The sequence below is a fragment of the Lepeophtheirus salmonis genome, chromosome 8 (genome assembly GCF_016086655.4).
Source record: "Lepeophtheirus salmonis chromosome 8, UVic_Lsal_1.4, whole genome shotgun sequence".
Lineage (NCBI taxonomy): Eukaryota > Metazoa > Arthropoda > Copepoda > Siphonostomatoida > Caligidae > Lepeophtheirus > Lepeophtheirus salmonis.
This window is the reverse complement of record NC_052138.2, coordinates 4,243,379-4,263,913: the sequence shown is the minus strand read 5'-3', so window position 1 is coordinate 4,263,913 and position 20,535 is coordinate 4,243,379. Positions and strand designations below refer to the sequence as shown.

Sequence of the window (20,535 nt, the reverse complement as noted above, 5' to 3'; positions counted from 1 at the left end):
CTCTATTCGATAATGATTATAAAAGCTTTGATAAATAAAAAAAACTGATGTTAATTGCTATTACAAAAAGTAGCGCATTCGCACTAAGTCATACTTTTTAGAACTCAAGTTATTTGTACAAAAAAAAGGGAGTAGGTTTTCGAGTTCATTTATTTTTACGACGTGAGCATTCTCAATTGTCTCTTCCTCCTCCTTCTTCGATTGGTCAAGCTCTATTTCCCTATGATGTTGAAGAGGAAGACGGAAGAAGAGCTAGAAACATCTCGCTGCAAAAAAGTGAAAATATTTCTTACCGGAAAAAGAGATTATTTTTAAAATGATTTTCTACGTTTTTTATCTTTTTCTTTATTTTGTTTTAACTGCGTTGTTGTTTTTATGTATGTATGTAGTTGTTTCTGTGCTGTGAAAAACGTGTTGCACAAAGCATAAAAGGAACTGTTCTATTTGATTAATTCAAATAATACATCTCTAGAAATTAGAGATTTATTTTATATAACTTCACTAAATATACAATACATGTATTCAAAAATAACTACAAAAAACTATCCATAAAAAAGGGGTCATTTTAAATTCTCATGACGTATTGATTCTGGAACGTTCTCCGTCTTCGCATTACATCATGATGATGTAATTTGTATGTCGAAGTAATTATTATTCATTACACTTTTGTGGTCAGTAATGACAAATCAAGGGATTTTGTCCAAAACAATACATAATTCATTCAGGTAATTAGCAAATTGCATCAGGTTCCGGGGCGTCCAAAGGATTATAGTGTTAGGGGGCTCGGTTTTTTTTCTTTTTTTAAATACAATAATATTTATTATTTAAATCATATTTGAAAAATTAAATTAAAAATATAAAATGTTTTCGAAATTTTTTTTAAAAATTTCACAAAAAATTAAATTTTTTGGACAAAAATTTAAAAAAACATCGCTATTATCAAAAAATTCAACAATCCACAGTTGCTATTAAAAACTTTCAAAAATCTATATTTATTCTCAAAAAATTAAATTTTTCCTAAAAAAAATTCAAAAATCCACAGCTATGTACAAATAAATCGAAAATTAAATTTCGAATATTAAATCTTTTTCTGTTTTCATGAAATTAAATTTTCTGGAAAAAATTTCAAAAATAAAATTTTTAATATTATATTTTTATGAGAAAAATTTCAAAAATTCATAGATATTCACAGAAAATAAAAAAATTTTAAAAATTAAATAAAATTTTTTGAAAAAAAAATCAAATATTAAGTTTCTTGAAAAAAAAATCAAATGTTAAATTATGTAGTAAAAAGCAAAAATTCCTTAATTTGAGGTAGGGCTACAGCCCCTGCAACCTACCATCTGCGAACGTCCCCAAGTTTTTCTATGATAGGAACGTTCTTGAGACAGCGAGAGATTTAAAACAGTGTTTTCACGTGACGTATGCATTGTTTAAAAGAGGCATACACAATACAAGTTTTATAAATATGAAAAATCATTAATATTAAGCAAAATAGTGTGTGTCAAAATGAGACCAACACAATAAAATAACTTGAAACTTACTGTCTATCAAAAATGTATATCTCTATTGCCTAACTTTATTATGTATCTGACACTAAAAAGTATTCAAAATATGTTATTGCGTCGCTATACAATCTAATTTCCATATTGTATACGAAAATTAACTATTAATTAGATTGGAAGAAAAATATTTCTTTCTCTAATTATTGTACTTTTTTTCTCCTTAATTGATCAAAAAAAATATTGTATAAGTTTACACATTTCATAGTTATTACCGAGCTTAATATTAATACAAGGTTAGACCATCATACAATTGGCCTGGTTTGAATTTTCACGTTGATGTATCGTGCCGACTGCTAGGCAAGACAGACATATTTTGATAAAATCATAATCGACCAATCATAGCTATGACGTTACTATAAGTAGAATTTTCAATTTGATGCTTCATACCAACTGCATGGCAAGAAAGACCGATTTTGACAAAACAAGCAACCACTCATTGACTATGCCGTCAATATTAAAAAGCGTGGTGGAAGTCAAACATCAGTCGTACACGCGTTATGGTATAACCTTGTCTTCCTGTTAATTTTGCATATCCCCTTGATTATATTCCAATAGCACTGTTAATCATTGGCATCAAGTAGTATTTAATGGCGGTGTTAAGTCTTTTTGTTTATTTATAAAGTCATTTGATGGAGTTTAATCAAGGTTTATTGGAAATTTTGACCATTTTATGTATTTAAAAAATCAATTTTGAGTCCCTCAGGATAGCGAATCCTTCTCAATCATGATTTCAGTGAGGAGCTGTTTGATGTACAAGAATAGCCACAAGGGCGCCCTCTATACAATCAAAATCTGAGAGGATCTCAAATTTTAAAGTCGAGGTAGTCGAATTTCTCTACAAAAAAAAATTTAAATTACACCGTGGTATCATTTTCTAGTCATATAACCTTTGCTTTGAGCTTTGATTTTTCACATTTCATAATGATGTTTTCAATCATAATTATCGTTTAAAATCCTATTGAGTTTTGCTGCGATACTAGTAGTGGACAAGTCATGTCGGACGTTAAACAGACTCCTTTATATATTACACAGAACTTGTAGCAGCATGATTAAATTACGAAAAACCTGATTTTTATGGAATCAAGAAAAGACCAAATTCGGAGTAGTGCTACGGAAGAAGTTCTTCTCCAAAGACACCTCAAACTGCTTAGTCCATGGGCTTGATGTCAGGGCTGGAGAAGGGCCATATGGCTATAAGTTATTGTTACTCAAAAAGTTTTGGTTTTTCTTAGCTGTATATGACTTTAATGACTTCTAGTGTAGTATGCCAAAGGTCTCTGAAGTTCTTTCGGCACGGATACAGGCGCAGAGGAGATCGGATACACGTTGCATTTTTTTGTTGTTTCTCCGAGATTTGTACACTTAGAGACACGAGATTAAAACAAAACTTGTTTACTTTAGCTCAGCCATTGTTTGGGTGAGTATTGAAAAATCGTATAAAATACAAATAACAGGATAAAATTGTGATTAAATGCTACTCCAAATTTTGGATCCCCATTCTGTATGTTTCAATATAATGCAGATTTATACATTTTCTTTAATCTGATGGAACGTCCATGAAATTAAGGCCTGAATATATAAAACAATTTGAATTTATTTGTGTTTATGTACACCTTTGTTGTGTCTTTAGGGTAAACGGATTTGAGTATTTTATGCATTTTGTTAATATCTAGAACGGGCCGATTCTTCACAAAAAAAAAAAAGATGATATGCAAAGGGCACTTTTATATGGTCGAAGTACAAACATAAGTAAGCCTAAATAGGCATGAATGTACCTATCTAAATAATATTTACCGGCCGTAAATATGTAGACAGATTCTCATATTATTAAATATACCATTAGTCATGCAAAAACTTGTTAAATCATGGGGCTCATAAAAAAAACCAGGGTCTACTTTTTTTTATGGCTGGTATAATGAAATGTCTTTTAGTTTCATTCCATTTGTGACATTTTGTTTACTGCAGATGAACGGTGCTAGTATTGCAGGAAAACTCAAGAGGATTTTGAACAATAATTATGAAGCTGAAAACTTTATGAAATGTTAAGAATCCAAGCTCAAAGCATACAAATTTTAAAAAATTTAAAAATAAAATTTCATTTTTAAATATTTTTTTTCAAAAAATTTAATTTTTTGCGAAAAGTTATGCATTGTGTAATTTTTTGCTAGAAACTAAAATATTCAAAAAAGTTTCCAAAAAATTTAATTTTGACATTTTTTGTAGATTGCTTTTGTAAATCCAAAAACCAAACCCCTTCCCAAAATAACCCTGCAGACGCCTCTGATTTATCATAAAATTGGTCCATTGTAAAAAGTAAACATATCAACTTAAAGTCCTCAAGATGGCGTCTCCTTCAATTATGACGTAATTTATGACTTTGATATAACTTAGGGGTCAACCCACCTTGCACCATCCCCACTATGATCACTAATTACTGCACTACAACATACAAGTAAAGAAATTATTATTTAAGTCATATTAGGGATCTCAACCCAACCTTGTGGAACGAACCAACAAGTACTCCGGGTCTGCGTTTGACTCTTACAATAATAAAGATTATATTTATATATTACTGTGCGGTGAATGATGATGGTACAACCAAGAAGCAACACACAGGAACATCATTCTCGTCAACCCAGGCGCTTCTTCACCCAACACACACATACAGATTAATAATAATAAGAAAAATAAATGTACCATGGCTCGCCGACAGCAACACAAAGGTACACTGCTGATATTACCAACTAGGAACCAGTTTAAACTAAGTTATCGAATCGTGTACATGTCACACAAAATACTTACGATATCCAAATGGATTGAAGTTGTGAATTAAATAAGAAGTCCATGGATATATGCATACGTCATCCGCGTATCAACATAATTCATGAAAATACATTATTAAATATATATAACATCAGTGTCTGCTCCTCCCAAGATGCCGAAAATATTTCTGCTCCGGGATCAGATGCTGGAACAGCATCAGGAATTACTGGAATCCCATCAGGGGCGGAATAAGGGCTCTTCTTCCTTATGGCTCAATAAAGAGCCCCCCTTATTCCATTATTTCGGCGGGGAAAGGGCTTTGGATAAGGAAAAAGTGGAGGAAGTCAAGGAAGTAGAGGAACCTGAGGTACTGAGCGGTCCGGAGGACGAGCCTCAGGACTTTTTTGACACTCCGTGTTGTAGTCGCATCCTTCATCATGAACAACATCATCACATAGGTAAGTTCGTATATATATTGTAAGAGTTTGGGGGCTGGTAGAGTTAATGGTCCCCCATTGTAATAACGTGGGGACCATTAATTCCTGGGGAGGAAAAAGAGTGTTGCTCAGGTAGAAAGATAGAAATAGGTACTCCCGAGGAATTAAATAACAAGAATTATATATCTTATTATAATAGTGATAAAAATAGTTGAAGGTGAACGAACAAATGGTTTATGTGTAATAATGGTTGTGTAGTTATTTGGGAGCTTCTCTCTGAGTCTCTTAATCTCTCTATCTATAAATAGATAGAGAGAGAGAGAGATTTATAACCAATTTGCTCAAGTAAATATTATTCTAATTATAAATTGTTAAAAACTCCCTCCGTCCTCTTCCTACTTTGAAGGTTGAAATCCATCGTTTTTCAAGGTCATTTTGAAGGTGGAAATAAAAAATCAAATCAAATTTTGGTCAAGGTCAATAAGGCTTATAAATCTGCACATGTAGTTTTTATTGTGTTATTTTTGTAGCAGGGTTTGCTTTATATATATATATGAATCAGCAGATTAAATAATAGGATGGTTCCTAGGAAGAAGAAAAAGAGGAATAGGGAGGAGGGTAGGCATTCTTCTTCCTCTCTTGTATTTATAAGCCTAAATGTAGTCGTCAAAGCCTCTGGTTTACCGTTAAGTTTGAGATTAAATAAAATAAAAAAACGCGGAAGTTTTAAAAGTCATAGGGAGCGGCAAAAATAAATAAATACGTATAATTGTAGAAACATACCATACGTAATATTCATAGCCCATAGGACGTGTAGGAAGGGTCGGAATAAAAGGAGGAATTACATATTTTGTTTGTTGCCCTTAATAATATCAAAAGGGGAGTTGTCCCCTATGACCTCAATCAGGATTGATATTTGTGTCCTTTGACCGAAATGATGGGTTTGGATTGCTTCATAATTAATTAATCCAAAGGAATAATTGATCCTTGGAGGAATGGTAAACTAAATACGCATTTTGACGGATCAATTAAAAGTGTTCAAAATAACGAAATAGACTGCCGTTTTAGTCTGACTGTAGTGTTGGATCGTCGGTCCTAGAACAGTCCTAAGGACCTATATGTAGGTCTTTAAGTCCTAGCTATCTTTTTATTTTCTTCACTCCTATCTAGAATGTTCTAAATCCACACGTCTCCTACTTTAAACATGTCCCTCCGCAGAGGGGGGAGGAATGGAGTGACTGGTTTTTTTTTGCACTGTAGCAGGAATTTTTTTCGGCAGGATTAAAAAGTTTTATGCGAAAATAGGGGGCAAATTTTTTTAAAAGATTTATGTTCCAAAAAAAAGTCACTTGGCTAAATTATGTAATAGAGAAAAAATTTGAATTTTTCAAAAGGTCCAAAAACCAAGCCCCCCAAATATATGTATATATAATCCTGCGTACGCCCCTGTTAAACTTCATGTATTTCGTCTCTGAAAGAGATTATGATGAAACTTCAACGGCTGAAATGACGCAGTTAGTAACTAACTACGTCATTTAATCAGTTGTACGTAGTTATAATACCTGACCAATAAGGACCCGTCCTAGCACTGACAAAATTATTAATCAGGACCGGACTGAAGTGCCTTTTTTTATTTTTTACAGACCGACCCAACACTATCTGACAAATATATAAAGATTGAAGGAAGAGAGACAAACCTGTTCCTTTTATTATCGTTTACTTGTAGCAGCAGCAGCAGCAGCAAAATACTTCCTTGATTGACCTTCACGGCATTTATGAGAAACTGGGGAAGTTGCAGCAGACTCAAGCGTGTAAAATACTGTATTCTCAGAAATAAGTTTTTTTTCTGTGTAATTTGCTTCTTATTTTTTACACACCAAAAAACAGCCACATACAAATATGTGGTGGTTTTTAGTACCATTTTTAATTTATTTGTCCTTGAAAATGCGTCTGAAGGTTATCTGAGTCACTCATGTAGGAAGAGCGTTCCTTTTATTATTGTAGTTGTTGAATCAAAATAGTGTGTCCAATTCTTTTTCTCTTTCTGTTAATTTACGTCATGCAACTTGTGGAAAGGCCCTAAGTAAAAAAGAAATTTCTCTTATTCACCTGTTAAATTTCAGAGCAATAAGTACATTTTTGGCGGTTTGTTTAGCCATGTACAACATGGCTTCATACACCTCTATTTTTTTCATAATAAGTGGATATACAATATGACTTTAAATGGATTTAAAGAAGTAGACGGTGGGGAACAGGTTGTTTCGTGGTTAGACTCTATTTCCGGTTTTTTTTTTTTTTTTTCTTCTTTTTTTCTTCATTCAATCTACTACGTAACGTGAGTGTTTTTTATCAGCATCTGTTGGATCGCAAATGCTCCCTCCGTAGTTGTTGGCTTTTAATAATGAGAAAAAAGAAAAAAAAGAAGGGTTTTAAACATGACTTGGAATGTGAATTACATTTATTTAGAGTCGAATAATGATGATAATAAATGCATCACAACTTTCTCTGCCAAATGAATATCAATTATTTATTGATGTTGTTTGTTCGGTCGTTATTCAAGGCACATGGCGGCGTTCGTCAGCATCAAAATAATCTTTAAAAAATCAAGGAAAGGAAGAAATCCCCATTTACTCATAGATATATTTGAGTCAGTTATAGACTTATGAATCACATTTCTAGGATGATTTAAGATACTCAAGAATTGTAGCTATAATTTAGAGCCTTTATTTGCTTTAAAAGATTTACATTGCCCCGGATATGTTGTTACCTACTAAATAAAATAAGTTAATTTATCATTATGTTATTGTGACGATCCATTTTGGCTACTTTAAGAGTGTCATTTGCAGCATTCCCAAGGGTTTACGCAGAATAATTTGTTGATAGAAATGAGTGATAATTCGTATATCAAGGCATTAATTTGCTAACATAAAAATATAGAGTGTATCTAGTTGTCATCTGTGGCAGTGTCTGTTTCCCCCCCTCCTAATCCGTGTTCTGAACGTTGATCGGTTTAATTAGAATTAGGTCTTGTTAAGCCGTGTACAATTACTACGCCCAACTGATTTTGAGCATCTGTTTCATCTCATATGAAAGGTCGCGAGATATGATAAAGGTAACGACATAATCCACACTCAATATTGAGAAAAATCCCTCTAGCTTCCTTTCATGTTGACGAGCCACTTATATATCAATATACATGGATATATGTAACTGAAAGAAGGCCTCATCTCTCTTTTTCTTTTCATTTCATTTCCCACGACTTGAAAAAGAGGAAGGAACTTTAATTTACAATATATCTTTTAAAGTTCCTTCTGATTGGCTCATAGTCAGAGTACATACGTACTACAACATAGACAAGGTATGAAATAAAATACCAACAGCAACGACTAAGGGAAATACATGTCTTAAGTCATTCTTCCACCTACTTCTTGTACTCGTAAGTCGTTCATGTAACCATAATGCATGGAATTGATTCCCTCATATAATAATAAAAGTACTCAAGGGGCCCCTAGGTCAAACCCTTTAGGAACATTCACTAAATACACTCTTAAATGCCTATAAACTACCATGTTGTGAGCACTGGTACTAGGGGTGCCAACAGTATCAGCACGATATAAGTATATATATATATATATAAAGGGCCCCATTTCAGGGGAGTTTTGATTATTCATCATCGTGTGTATACTTATGTACTAAGAAGATAGGACGACGCTGATGCGTGCCATTTACGCATCTTTCATTCAAGGACAAATTGCGTCAACGCGTTTAACCTTCTATGGTATGTATGTTGTTAATAATACATTATTAGGTCTAACGAACAAACTAAATAGGCGAGTAGAACTCCCTTGAAACAATGACCAGATATAATCAATTTTGAATCCTGTGTACTCAACTGGGCCCTCATTACCGGGCTAGGCTCCGAATAATACTTTTCGTCTTTGAGGTTCCCTATAACATTTTTAATATCTTGCAGAATATAAAATATGCTCAACTAAATGTTTTGTATTGCAAGGCGTAGAACAAGGATTACAAGTAACATAGGCAAACAGTTCAGGAACCCACTTTTCAAAACCATAATATAGCCATTACTTTTACATATTACTATTTAACAATGGTCTATGGTGAGTCATCCATGGTCACTCTATATCATGACCTCTAGCCCCATTAAAAATCGTGATTAAGGCACTGTTTAATAGTAAAATAGCATGGAACCTCTCCAGGCCCTCTTCAAAATGATATTCAAAACGTCATTCATAAATACTAGTGTTGGTTTTCGATTTGAAAACTCTAGAGCGTTATAATTTTTAGTAAACCAAACTCATTCCGTCATTTAAAGAAGTTGGGATATCGATGCTTCTGAATGAAAAGTTTGGTATATATCCGACGGTGTTTCATTTGAAATTCAATTAGACGGATTCTATGTATAAATTTTGATCATGTCAAATGTGTTTCAAAATTGTGAATAATGTCATATGGAGATAAATTTGTTGGATAAATCCTTTTTGTACAACTCATAAATCCGTCCATAGATTGAGACCGAAAACAATCGGTCTACAATTACATTTCTTTATACGCTCTGAAATTGTTGTCTGTATCACTGAAATATCGATGCAAATCGGTCAATAAAAAATCCATTAAGACCAAAGTGAAAAAAATTTGTGTTGTACCGAGTCTCAACACAAAATAAATAGGTACATATCGAAGCAAAGTTCCTCAGATTCTTATAAGTGGAATTAATTCTTACTTTGTATATAATATGTGATTTATATGAACATTCAACGATGTAGTACAAAACCTTCCAAGTCTAACAGAGTGATGATTTATTTTCCTCTCTTTTATTGTTCGTAATTGGATTCACAATCCAGTCAACGACATTTCCGCCTTTGCATATTATGTAGGTAATATAATGGAGAAAATTGTTTTATTACCTGGGTCTCTTTTTGAAGAAACAATATGATCATGAAATAATATATATTATATTCTGTGTATTGATTTAACTTCTTCGCTGATGCCTCAGCTCTCCCCATTTTTATCTCACTGCATCAATTAGACATGATTATGAATCATGATGGATTAATATACTATGAAATACTCTTCACAATGTCCATTATCAGATAGCATCATGCCCATAACATCATAAATGTTTCTCCTTTAGTGCCTATATAGACTGGACAAAGAATACCACTAATTATAATTTGTAAGTGACGTCATCAAGTGAGCAACAGATGCTACGTACTTTTTATCAATAAATTATCTAGAATCGGATATCACGAAGTCTTTTCTCTTTATTCCATGCAGTCAGACACACACACACACACGCCTTTCGAAGATTCTACATGATTTCGGATTTAGAGCAAAGTGCTTTGCACTTTAATCACGCTGAATTCACTCAAAGTAAACCGATTGTAACAAAAGAGAGGCCGGGAGGAGTCTTCATATGAATAATCTCATAGGATGATGCATTTTTGATGAGTTAGAGATGTGATTTTCGTACTTTATCTGCTCCTACAGCAGGAGCCAGAATTCGCACGCTCTTAAAAGAACAAATATAATTATTTAATGTGGATTCCTTATCTTTTATTTTAATGATGATAAACCTAAAGTATGATGATAATGATGATAGTACGTAATACGCTCTTCCACCAGAGGAATACGGCTATAATTAGCAGGCGCCGTCAGGAAAAGAAAATGAATTCTTCTTCTTTTTCTTGTAGTCCCATCAACTACGTTGACTGGAGTTCACTGAACCATTCTTCTTGCTTCGCGTTCCTCTCTCTTTTCCAACAACTTAACTTATGTTATTATTACTTACATGGTCTTTTCGTACTTTATAAGATTTATTTTTGTTTGAACGGAGTAGTAGTCTATGACGAAATAGGAGTAGCTTTATACGATAATGGTATTCTGAATAATATATATTTATCGTACAATTAAAGGGCATGCTCCTTATGGACATAGCTGTTTAACGTCCGACTTGCGTTCAGATGCATGGCGCTAGTATCATAGCAAAACTCAATAGGATTATACCATGATAATTATGACTGAAAACATTATCAAATGTGAAAAATTCAAGCTCAAAACAAAGTTTATATCACTTAAAAATTAATGCCATGGACTCGTTCGATTTTGTATATAGAAATTTGACTTCTTCAAAGTTTTTAAAATTTGTAAACATGTGAGGTTTTGATTGGATATTATTGTTTATCAAAGAGTCACTATTATTTTCATAGTAAGCGGCATGATTGTTGATGACGAAAAAATAGATTCTTGATTTGCATCAGAGTCCCAAATTGTTGTTTTATAGCCTTTATTGAATGTATACATTCTTTTACAAAGATCTACTGAGGAATGTACATTGTAGCACACAGAATCCTTTCCAGATAGTAAGTACATTAATGAGTAGGGTTGTAAATCATAAGTATTTTTGGTATGTGAAAAAGAAATCCGAAAATGAATATGGTAACAACCCTTCATTTTAATTTGAAGAATGCTTGAGAGATGAGCAGCTTAATTGTCAAGTATATTTTAGCTCGGTCCTGTTTTTGGAGTTGACAACTTGAAGAGTGAATTTTATTTTCTTAAGCAGATTTTCATTATTATCTCATTCTTGAGGAGTGAATTTCCTTTTCTACTAAATGCAACAAAAAAACTATAATTGATATAAACGAAACGGTGTTGAACATTTGTAACAGTTCATAACAGAGGCAATGTAACCTTGAGGGTTTGTTGCGGAGTTGTAATGGGACATGAGTATTGTTTACTTATATTAGCTTCTAAACAAAGTAACAGAGAGTGGCACAGTCTTGCGACAAAATAATACAGCTCCCTGAATGATTATATTATTTAATACAAAATGTAGGAGTACATATGTTACTTAAAAGGAAGGCGCTGTTTAAACTCTCTTCATAGGCCATTTTTTTTAAACAACTAGTTTAACTAAGAGTTACAGACTGTGGATTGGTTGTTTTTAGTTTTCTCATGCCCTATTGTAAGTCCTTCTTGGACTCAGATTATCGGAGTAATCAGGGGCGTACGCAGGGGTTGGCTGGAGGGGATGTAGCCCCCCTAAACTAAGGATTTTTTGCTTTTTACAATGAATTTTTTTGGTTACGATGAAAAAAATTTATAGGAAAATAAGAGCAGAAATTTTTTCCCAAATTTTTTTTAAATTTTTGTGAATAGCTGTAGATTTAACAAGTTTTTTTTTTTTGCAAAACGTTATATTTGAAATTTCATTAATCAAATATTATTACAAAAAATTAAATTTTTTAAACAGCTGTGGAAAGTTTAATTTTTTGTTAATAACTATGGGTTTTTGAAAAAAAATTATAAAAATTAAGACCCTCCCCCTAAAATATAATCCTGCGGACGCCCCTGGTAATTCTTGTATATTTTCTTTTCTTCTCGTCACAGCTGCTTGTAGCTGATCTAACGCTCATACGTCATGGCAGTTAAGCTTCTCTTGTCCTCCAAAAATTCTCAAAATAGCCTTGTTGATTTGTAGTTTTTTTTCTTTGTTAATATTCCCAAAATCCTACTTTATTAGGATCTCTGGCCATGAAATTTGATTTGAGCATCTATAACATGAACGAATCAAACACAAGTTTGTTATTGTACATCGAGTCCAAGAGGGACTACCACTTAAAACTCCCCATCAAATAATCAGTGTTACTCTTTGTCAGGCATGATAATACTTAGATGTTCTCTCCTCGAAAAGGAAAGAATAATTAATGACAGATTAAAAAGTTTAAAAAACAATGCTCAGTTTGACTTCAATAACAAAGCTTACGCCCTAAACAAAATGCTTAGGATTTACAACTCTATAAATGATATTAATAAAAAAATGGAATTTCTTCAACTTTGCTCCTTAATTTACTTATCACCATGCTCTAGTCCCAAAAGTAAAGTAACTTACGCCTTCAAAATAAGACACATATTTAAACCCATGCATTTTGTATATAATCACCCATATAATTAAAGCTTAATAAATTTTTTTTCTTCTTGAAATAATTTATTCTAGATGAGGATCTCGATTCCTATGAAGTCTCAACGCAACCTCCTCAATATATGATGGACGGTGGAGAGAGCCTTAGTCCATCAGAAAAGTCACCATTCCACAAATCATCATTCAATTTTAAGAGATTCTTTGATTTTCTCGGATATAAACGAGACAAATATGAAGGAAATAAATATCGTCAGAATGATTTATATTCTCGCTCATGGATATACAGTCGAGCTGGGTTTTTTAACTATCGGAAATGGAATATAATAATATACTTTCGACTATCTCCCAAATGCGTTTATTCATCTGGACCTCCGCATAAATCCTCTTATTCAAGTATATGGGCTGGTGGATATGTTTTGGCAAATGGAAATGGAAGTTCCTCCACTGGGAACTATTTTCAATCCAACAATAATGTGAATAATGGGGGTGGAACAAATGGAACATCTAATAATGGCTACTACAATAAACAAAATGGTGGAATTTCCAACAATAACAATAATAATAATAATAATAACGGTATTTTGGATTTTGATAACTTTGATTATCCGGATTCCCCTACTCAAAAATGGTTAGCAGACAATGCGGATCTCTCCCCCCTTACAGTTCTGGATAACATCAATTTAAAAACAGAGTTTCCTTATGCTTCCAATCAAATCGACATCGATAAGCCTCCAGATATCCATCAACAAAATATGCCTATGGATGGAGCACCCATTGCAGAAAACTTGCTTCAATTTGCTGTATCCGTTCCTTCTGTTCCTCAACAGCCACAACAAACAAATTCATCCTCTTCATCATCACCTTCCACAGCTTCCTTTTTGGATATTGGAGGCGATTCTTTCACTCAGAGCCTTTATGATGACCTTGGGGATATCAGCCTCAATGAATTTGGAAACAATCCCAACCATCAGCTCCAAATACAGTCTCTCAATATGGTTCCACACAACAACAATCACCCAGAAAACATTTTATCTACGGCCACAAACTCTAAGCCCATCACCCTCGAAAAAATAGAGTCCAATGAATCTCCATTCCACAACTTTATCCATCTCACGGATTTAGCCAGAATAAAGTCAACTGCAGCAGCGGCGGCCGCTGCTGTAGCTGCTGCTGCAGCTCAGTCACCTGATCTAATTAACCCCATCCATCCTCACTCTCAAGGTCCACCAGTCCCTCAACCGTCACAATCACAGCAGCACTTGGACCTGGCTAATTTACTTTCTTCTGGTCCTCCTTCAGTTAACACAAATGATTCAGTACTAAAAGGCTTGATGGAACCTATACCCTCATCGGCATTAAAAGGTTTAATAAAGGTTGAACCCATTTCAGGTTCAGCCTCGCCTCCCAACATGAGTAATACTCAAGGTATTTTTGATCAGAGTTTCATTAAAATGGAAAATGTTGATTCCATTCATCAATCTTGCTCATCTTCCACAACTTCTTCGGGCAATGACTCCGCTTTCTCCCCTCTATCGATGGTCCACTCTCCTTCCTCCCCAACTCCATCAAATGCGGGAAAAGTGAAATCTCCCTCCAGAAAGAAATCATCTTCGTCTACATCCTCCTCCTCCTCAAGTTTCACAATCATGACAGCAGCTTCTGGTGGTCCAACAAATGAAGACGACGACATCAGTAATATACCATCTCTACAAATGCGAATTCAAATCATATCACAAAGGGTAATATTTCTATCATAGTTATTAACAATTATTTTATATTGAGGCTCATTTTAAATTTTCAAATGATAGTTGGGCATACCACCTAATTCTCCTATCGAACTCATTAATGGAGGACATGGTATTAAGAATCCCATGTCTTCAGGAGAGGTTCCCGAGAAGATCCCTGTGGACAAGTTACCTCCAGCTCGACCAGAGTCAGATCCCTCGAAGTTCCAATGTCGAATCTGCTCAAAAATATTTACCCTTCAGCGATTACTAAATCGGCACATGAAGTGTCATTCAGACACCAAGAGATATTTATGTACTTTTTGTGGTAAGGGATTCAATGACACTTTTGATCTGAAGAGACACACAAGAACGCATACAGGTGAGTTAGCATTCATTATTCGTGGGTTGAGGGCCAAATTGTCGTAACTCAAAAATTAAGAATCTTAGTTTTATTGCCTATATGTCATCCCGGGAGTCTAATATTCAATATTAATATTTAAATACACAGAAATTCAGAGAGTCAGATATATAGAGTTCGGCAGTAAAATGTGGACTCCAGAGGTTGTTTATAAATACGTAAAAAAAATTATTTTCAAAAATAACAAAAAAAAATCTTATTAAAAATTGTAAACAAGGCCTTTGCAAAAATTATCACTCAATATGGTCACCTTTAGCGTCAATCACAGCCTTTACATGTCATCGAAAGGCCTTTTTCAGGAGTTGATGAAAAACTCATATAAAAGTTGTCCCGTGCAGCCACTATGGGAGCCTTCAGTGAGTCCACATTTGGGGGTATAGTTTTGGTGTTTTCTCTCTCCAAAGTGCCCCACACAGCAAAGTTCAACAGCTTAAAATCTGCTCTGGAAGGGGTTCACATCTATTTGTCTATTTACCTCTCGAGCCTCTTGGCCTTCATAACCTCTATCAGAAGGTGGCATGGAGTACTCTTGTATGAGAACAATCCAAAGTTGCCTTTCAAGGCCCTCCTAATGGTCCTACCAGCCACGGAGACGTCGTTGGCGAGGTGATTCACCTATTCACGATTTTGTAGGGTACTCCTTCATCTTCTTCTACAAGCTGAACAGGAACTTCAGATCCTCTTTAAATTGTACCCTCCACTTCCTGCTTTTCTAGAAAGATCTTTTCCATCTTGCCTGCCTTGAAACCCCACCTCTTACAGCACTTCACCATGTCCATAATCCTCAACAACTTAACGTCAACATCTAGGAGATCTGAAATGTGCTGCCTTTTGGTTCTTTACTCACTCATGGTGACGATATGACAAAATGTTTATTACAGTTTGTTTATGCACAAAAGATGGCTGAACCAGAATGTCAAAAATAATGACTTGCCCCTCCTATATTAATGAAAAAATTAACATTAATTAATGGTCCACATTTTACTACCCAATTCTCTAAGGGATAAAATTTTAGAAAACACAATTATTTATAAATAAAAATTGAATTTCCAAGCTGAATTCTATTAACTGTAAATATAAAGGATTTGCGATAATTTACCCCTCACTCCATGTTTTATTGTTTCTCGTAATTATCATTTCATTGTATCTACATATTGTACTCTTAAAGGTGTTCGACCGTACAAGGTGTAATTTATGCGAAAAATCCTTTACTCAAAGATGCTCCCTGGAGTCTCATTGCCTCAAGGTACATGGAGTTGCTCATCAGTACGATTATAAACAGAGACGCTCAAAGGTATATTTGTCTGAATATAATCTACGTATAACAATACCCTTATGCTCTTTGTCTTTTACAGATGTACGTCTGTGAGGATTGCGGTCATACAACGCCAGAGCCAGAAGTCCATTACATTCATCTAAAAGAAAATCATCCATATAGTCCAGCTCTTCTTAAATTCTATGATAAAAGGCATTTCAAATTCTCTAATTCCAATTTTGCGAGCATGCTTTTACAAGTGAATTCGTAGATCCTCTATTTCATTTTTAATTTTTTGGTATTTTCTTTTTATATATACAATTTGTAAAGCTAAGGCAGAAATGATTATTTTTCGTTTATTTTTTGGGCATATTTAAAATAAAAACACATCTCTCTATTGTAATTATATTTATAAAAATAACAAATATTTATTATTCTGATGATTAAATTATTATTGCTCCTCGTAAATGTTGTATGAAATGGGTTTGTAAAGTTGGCATTAATTGAGATTCATTGGATTGTCTTTTTTTAGTTTTGTACAAAAGGTGTACCCCTTGGACGACGACAACGTTTGATAATTGTTTGTTTTTTCATGAAGATCATTATATGTACATATATATCATATCAACATCCTTAATATCAATAATTAATTAATTATCATACATAATTTTAAAGAAGTAAATTTAAAGGTTTCTTTGGAAATATATTTATTTATATAAGTATATTTTATTAATTATTCGCAAGGCCGGTTTAAGGGGCCTTGGGACAAAAAAAAATGTGTGGAGTCCTTGTTATATCTTTTTGAAAACATATTTGACTTACTTTTGATACAGTATCAAATTTATTTTGGTTATTTAAATGACCTTTTTTTCTTAGAAAAGTTCAATTAATTATCCCTTACTTTCATGCCCTTAAAAAAAAACTAAAAAAAAAACAGCATTGCTAAGGATATTAAGAAATTAAAATTAGAATAAAGGCCGTAAATTTTAAGAATTATTCTTGCTGCGACTTGTTAGGTATCTTTGCAACCTTTTTTTAAAGGTTTCGAGAAGAAAGTATAAGACAAAGTATTTTTGACCATAACATGTTCTACGGTCGTGTGATTGAATATTTGTTCTTCTCTAAACCTCTTTTTAAAAAAAAGTATACAAAGATACATACCAACATACAGTGAGAATAATCCTTAGAATTTGACGGTCAATATTTTTTGTTTGATATGTCGTAGGCGTTTGTTAGTGAAAAAAATCATTTTTATTTTAAGAATTTCATGGCCTTGAAGGCCAAAAAATTGTTACTAGAACCGTTTTTGGAGCCTTAAAAAGCTATATGAAAAATTTCAGGAAAATCCATTCATTGGTTTTGCCGTCATTCCTGGACACACAACCATACATTCGCATTTCATATATAAATAGTTTTATTTGTTTATATTTTAATCTATCCAGCGCCCCTAATAACAAGTGGACCCATTGTTCCCTATGCCCCCTTAAAACTGGTCATTTCCCTCTTTTTGAACAAAACACAACATTAATTGATTCAAGTGAATGTACTTATGCCTTTAAGAAATGTGAACCATTAAAGGAAATAAGATTTTGAAACATTTTATTTATTTTGTCAGGAATATGTGCAATTTTTTTTCATTTTTACTTTGCATTTTTTTTTCCCCATTAAGAAATTATTTTATATATATATATATATATTATTGTTGTCAAGCATTAACTACAAGATACCTACAAAGCAATGAAATACATGCACTCTGCCATGAATGAAATCCATATGTTTGTAACCAAATATTTTTTTTTTAAAAGATCAATTGTATATATGTATACCTAATTATGAATCATTTATCAATTTACACACAGATAATTATTATATTTATTAATTAGTTATAGTTTCTCTTCCCTTTTATCATTATTTTAATTACCCATATTTTTGTTTTGTTTTTCTATTTTACGAAAATCACTAAGAAACCTTTAAAGTTAGAGTCCAAGCTCGGTTGATTGATTCCCGGAATAACTCCAGTTCTTGTGTATACATATATGTATATTTATGTTCAAAAAACTTTTATAAAACATATTGTTGAAATATACATATATATATATTTATATAAAATACATTTTTGTACTATATGGCTATTAGAGTTGTAGAAAGTATTACTTTAGAGGAGCTCGATCCATTTTGTAGAGTCTGCGACCATATAACCTCCTTTTTCCGAAAGGTAATAAAACTAGTTTTATGAATCAAACAAGGTGCATTTTTTGTTTCATAGGGATAGTACACATTTAAAGTTTTGTTGTACACAGTTTTAAAAATCATATAAGATAACTGACGTCCTCCATTCTCCAAGCCCCGAACTTCGGTACTTTTAATACCCGATAATTTTTCTTTTTTTTCCGGTTCCAATTGCCTGATTTGAACCAACCGCGCCAATTTAAAAAAATTGCATAGCAACGGATCTGATGGCATCAATTTCCTCTCTAGCATTATTACCCATGGAGTTTGTAGAGGGATAGTTATTTTAAAACCAAAAGATTCAAAACTTATATGCCAACATATCTTATTTTATAGTTATGGGTTATTAGTTGGTTAGGTGACTAGTTATTCACGATCCACAAAGGTCTTTAGAATGTTGAGTTTTCCAGAATAAGTCCGGTTCCAATTACTTGATTTGAATAAACTGCACCAATTTAAAATTCTTGTATGACACAAAATCTGATGGCGTCAATTATAACTATCTGGCATTATTACCCGATGAGTCATTTGCGTTTTTACATTTTAGAAATTGAAGCAATGAACTGATTTTCATGAATCATACCAATACAAACTTAGGAGCTATATTATAATTAGATAAATTTGATAAAATAATTGGTCAAATCATTTGTTGGCAATATTTATTTTCGACGAGAAACACACTTTATTGCATCTAACAACTGACTGTATTTTCAAGAAAACTTAAAAATCTCCCCTTTAGAATATAAACTGCTTCTACAACCTGATGGACACTCATTATAAAAAAGGACGTTAGGTTATCGCACCCTGTAGTTGTAAACTGTATTTTATTTTCTAAAGCTGTTATCGTTGTATTCTTATTCTTGAGGAGAGAACACACAGGGGTTGAGTCCCCCCCCAAAAAAAAAAAAAATTAAGGAACTTTTACTTTTTACTGGAAAATTTAATTTAATTTTCAAAAAATTTATTCCAAAAAATTTTTTGAATTTAATTTTCTGTAAAAGACTATAGATTTTTGAAAAAATTAAAAAAAAAAAAAATAATATTCGATATTTTTTATCAAAAATTTAATTTCTTTTGAACAGCTGTGGTTTTTTGAAATTTTTGAGAATAGTTATGGATTGTTGAATTTTTTTGTGAATAGCTGTGGATTTTTGAATGTTTTTTTTTTCAAAAAAAAGGTAATATTTGAAATTTTTTCAAAATATTCCAAAAACCAAGCCCTTTTCCCCCCTAAAAAATCCTGCGGGCGCCCTTGGAGCATATAAGTATAAAATGTAGCCATGAATATTTGTCCTCATGAATAATGAGGATTTGTTGCAGAATTACAAATGTTAGTGCCTGTTGGACTTAGAGTAGAATTGGGGATCGACATTGGAGTAATTCCAGCCTATATTATTGGTAGATACAGAGTGGGACTTGGGTATATTTCCTTCATCTAATGGCGACTTCAGCTAATATAATATAATGTCATGACGTCTAATCTACTCTCCTCAAAAGCATTTTTCAAATCGTCATGGTTAATATGTCATTTTTCCATTTCTTTTATTTCAATATACCAGGAGGTCATTTATCATATGTGTAAGACCGAATTTATTACTAAACCTTAGACGATGGAAGAAGAAGAGAATGAAGAGTGTAATAATACTGTACAAAAAAAATAGCTGCAGAGCCAAACCTGAAATGAGAGAACGTCACATACAACAAATGGGGCAAGATGGTAAGAGCCCATCCCACGATGGGAAAACAAGGCTCAAAGAACCTCAAAACAAAAAAATAACAAATTTGGAGTCAAAAACCCTTGCTCCATGAAAAATAATAATCAGAAAGTGGTGGTTGAGTGACCAAATTATGGGAGGAAAAACAAAATTTAGTTCAAATTTTAAAATCTTGCCACAATTTTAAAAAAGAGAACTAAATATGACCAAATTAAAAAACGAATTTAGAATCTTTTTTTTTTTTTTCTTATATCTGTAAATTTATAATCTAAAATAGTAGCAAGAGAAAATATTATTGCAAATTTTAAGTTAAGTATAAAGGATAAATGAATAATAAATTATATTCAAACAGGAAATGTATTATACGGAATAAGAATTTCTTTAGTAAAAATCGAAAAAAATATCAATCAAAATCTCGAAATATTGATCAATTTAGCAAACAAAATAAATCCTCGAGGTTACATGTGGACTCAATTTAGCG

General features: G+C 32.9%; 1 protein-coding gene and 1 long non-coding RNA gene across 2 annotated transcripts; one reads left to right on the top strand and one right to left on the bottom strand.

Moving 5' to 3' along the window:
* Positions 1-4,136: 4,136 nt before the first annotated feature.
* On the top strand, positions 4,137-16,832 carry LOC121123510 (uncharacterized). The gene is given in 6 exon segments (XM_040718637.2): positions 4,137-4,786; positions 12,786-14,449; positions 14,519-14,816; positions 16,024-16,040; positions 16,042-16,149; positions 16,211-16,832. Coding segments are annotated over 6 exon segments (2,544 nt in total). The 5' UTR covers positions 4,137-4,500; the 3' UTR covers positions 16,382-16,832.
* LOC121123512 (uncharacterized) lies at positions 9,471-10,493 on the bottom strand. The gene is made up of 3 exons (XR_005866019.2): positions 10,363-10,493; positions 10,002-10,298; positions 9,471-9,932 (listed from the first exon to the last, which is right to left on the bottom strand). It is a non-coding gene; the product is annotated as an uncharacterized lncRNA (long non-coding RNA).
* Positions 16,833-20,535: the final 3,703 nt, after the last annotated feature.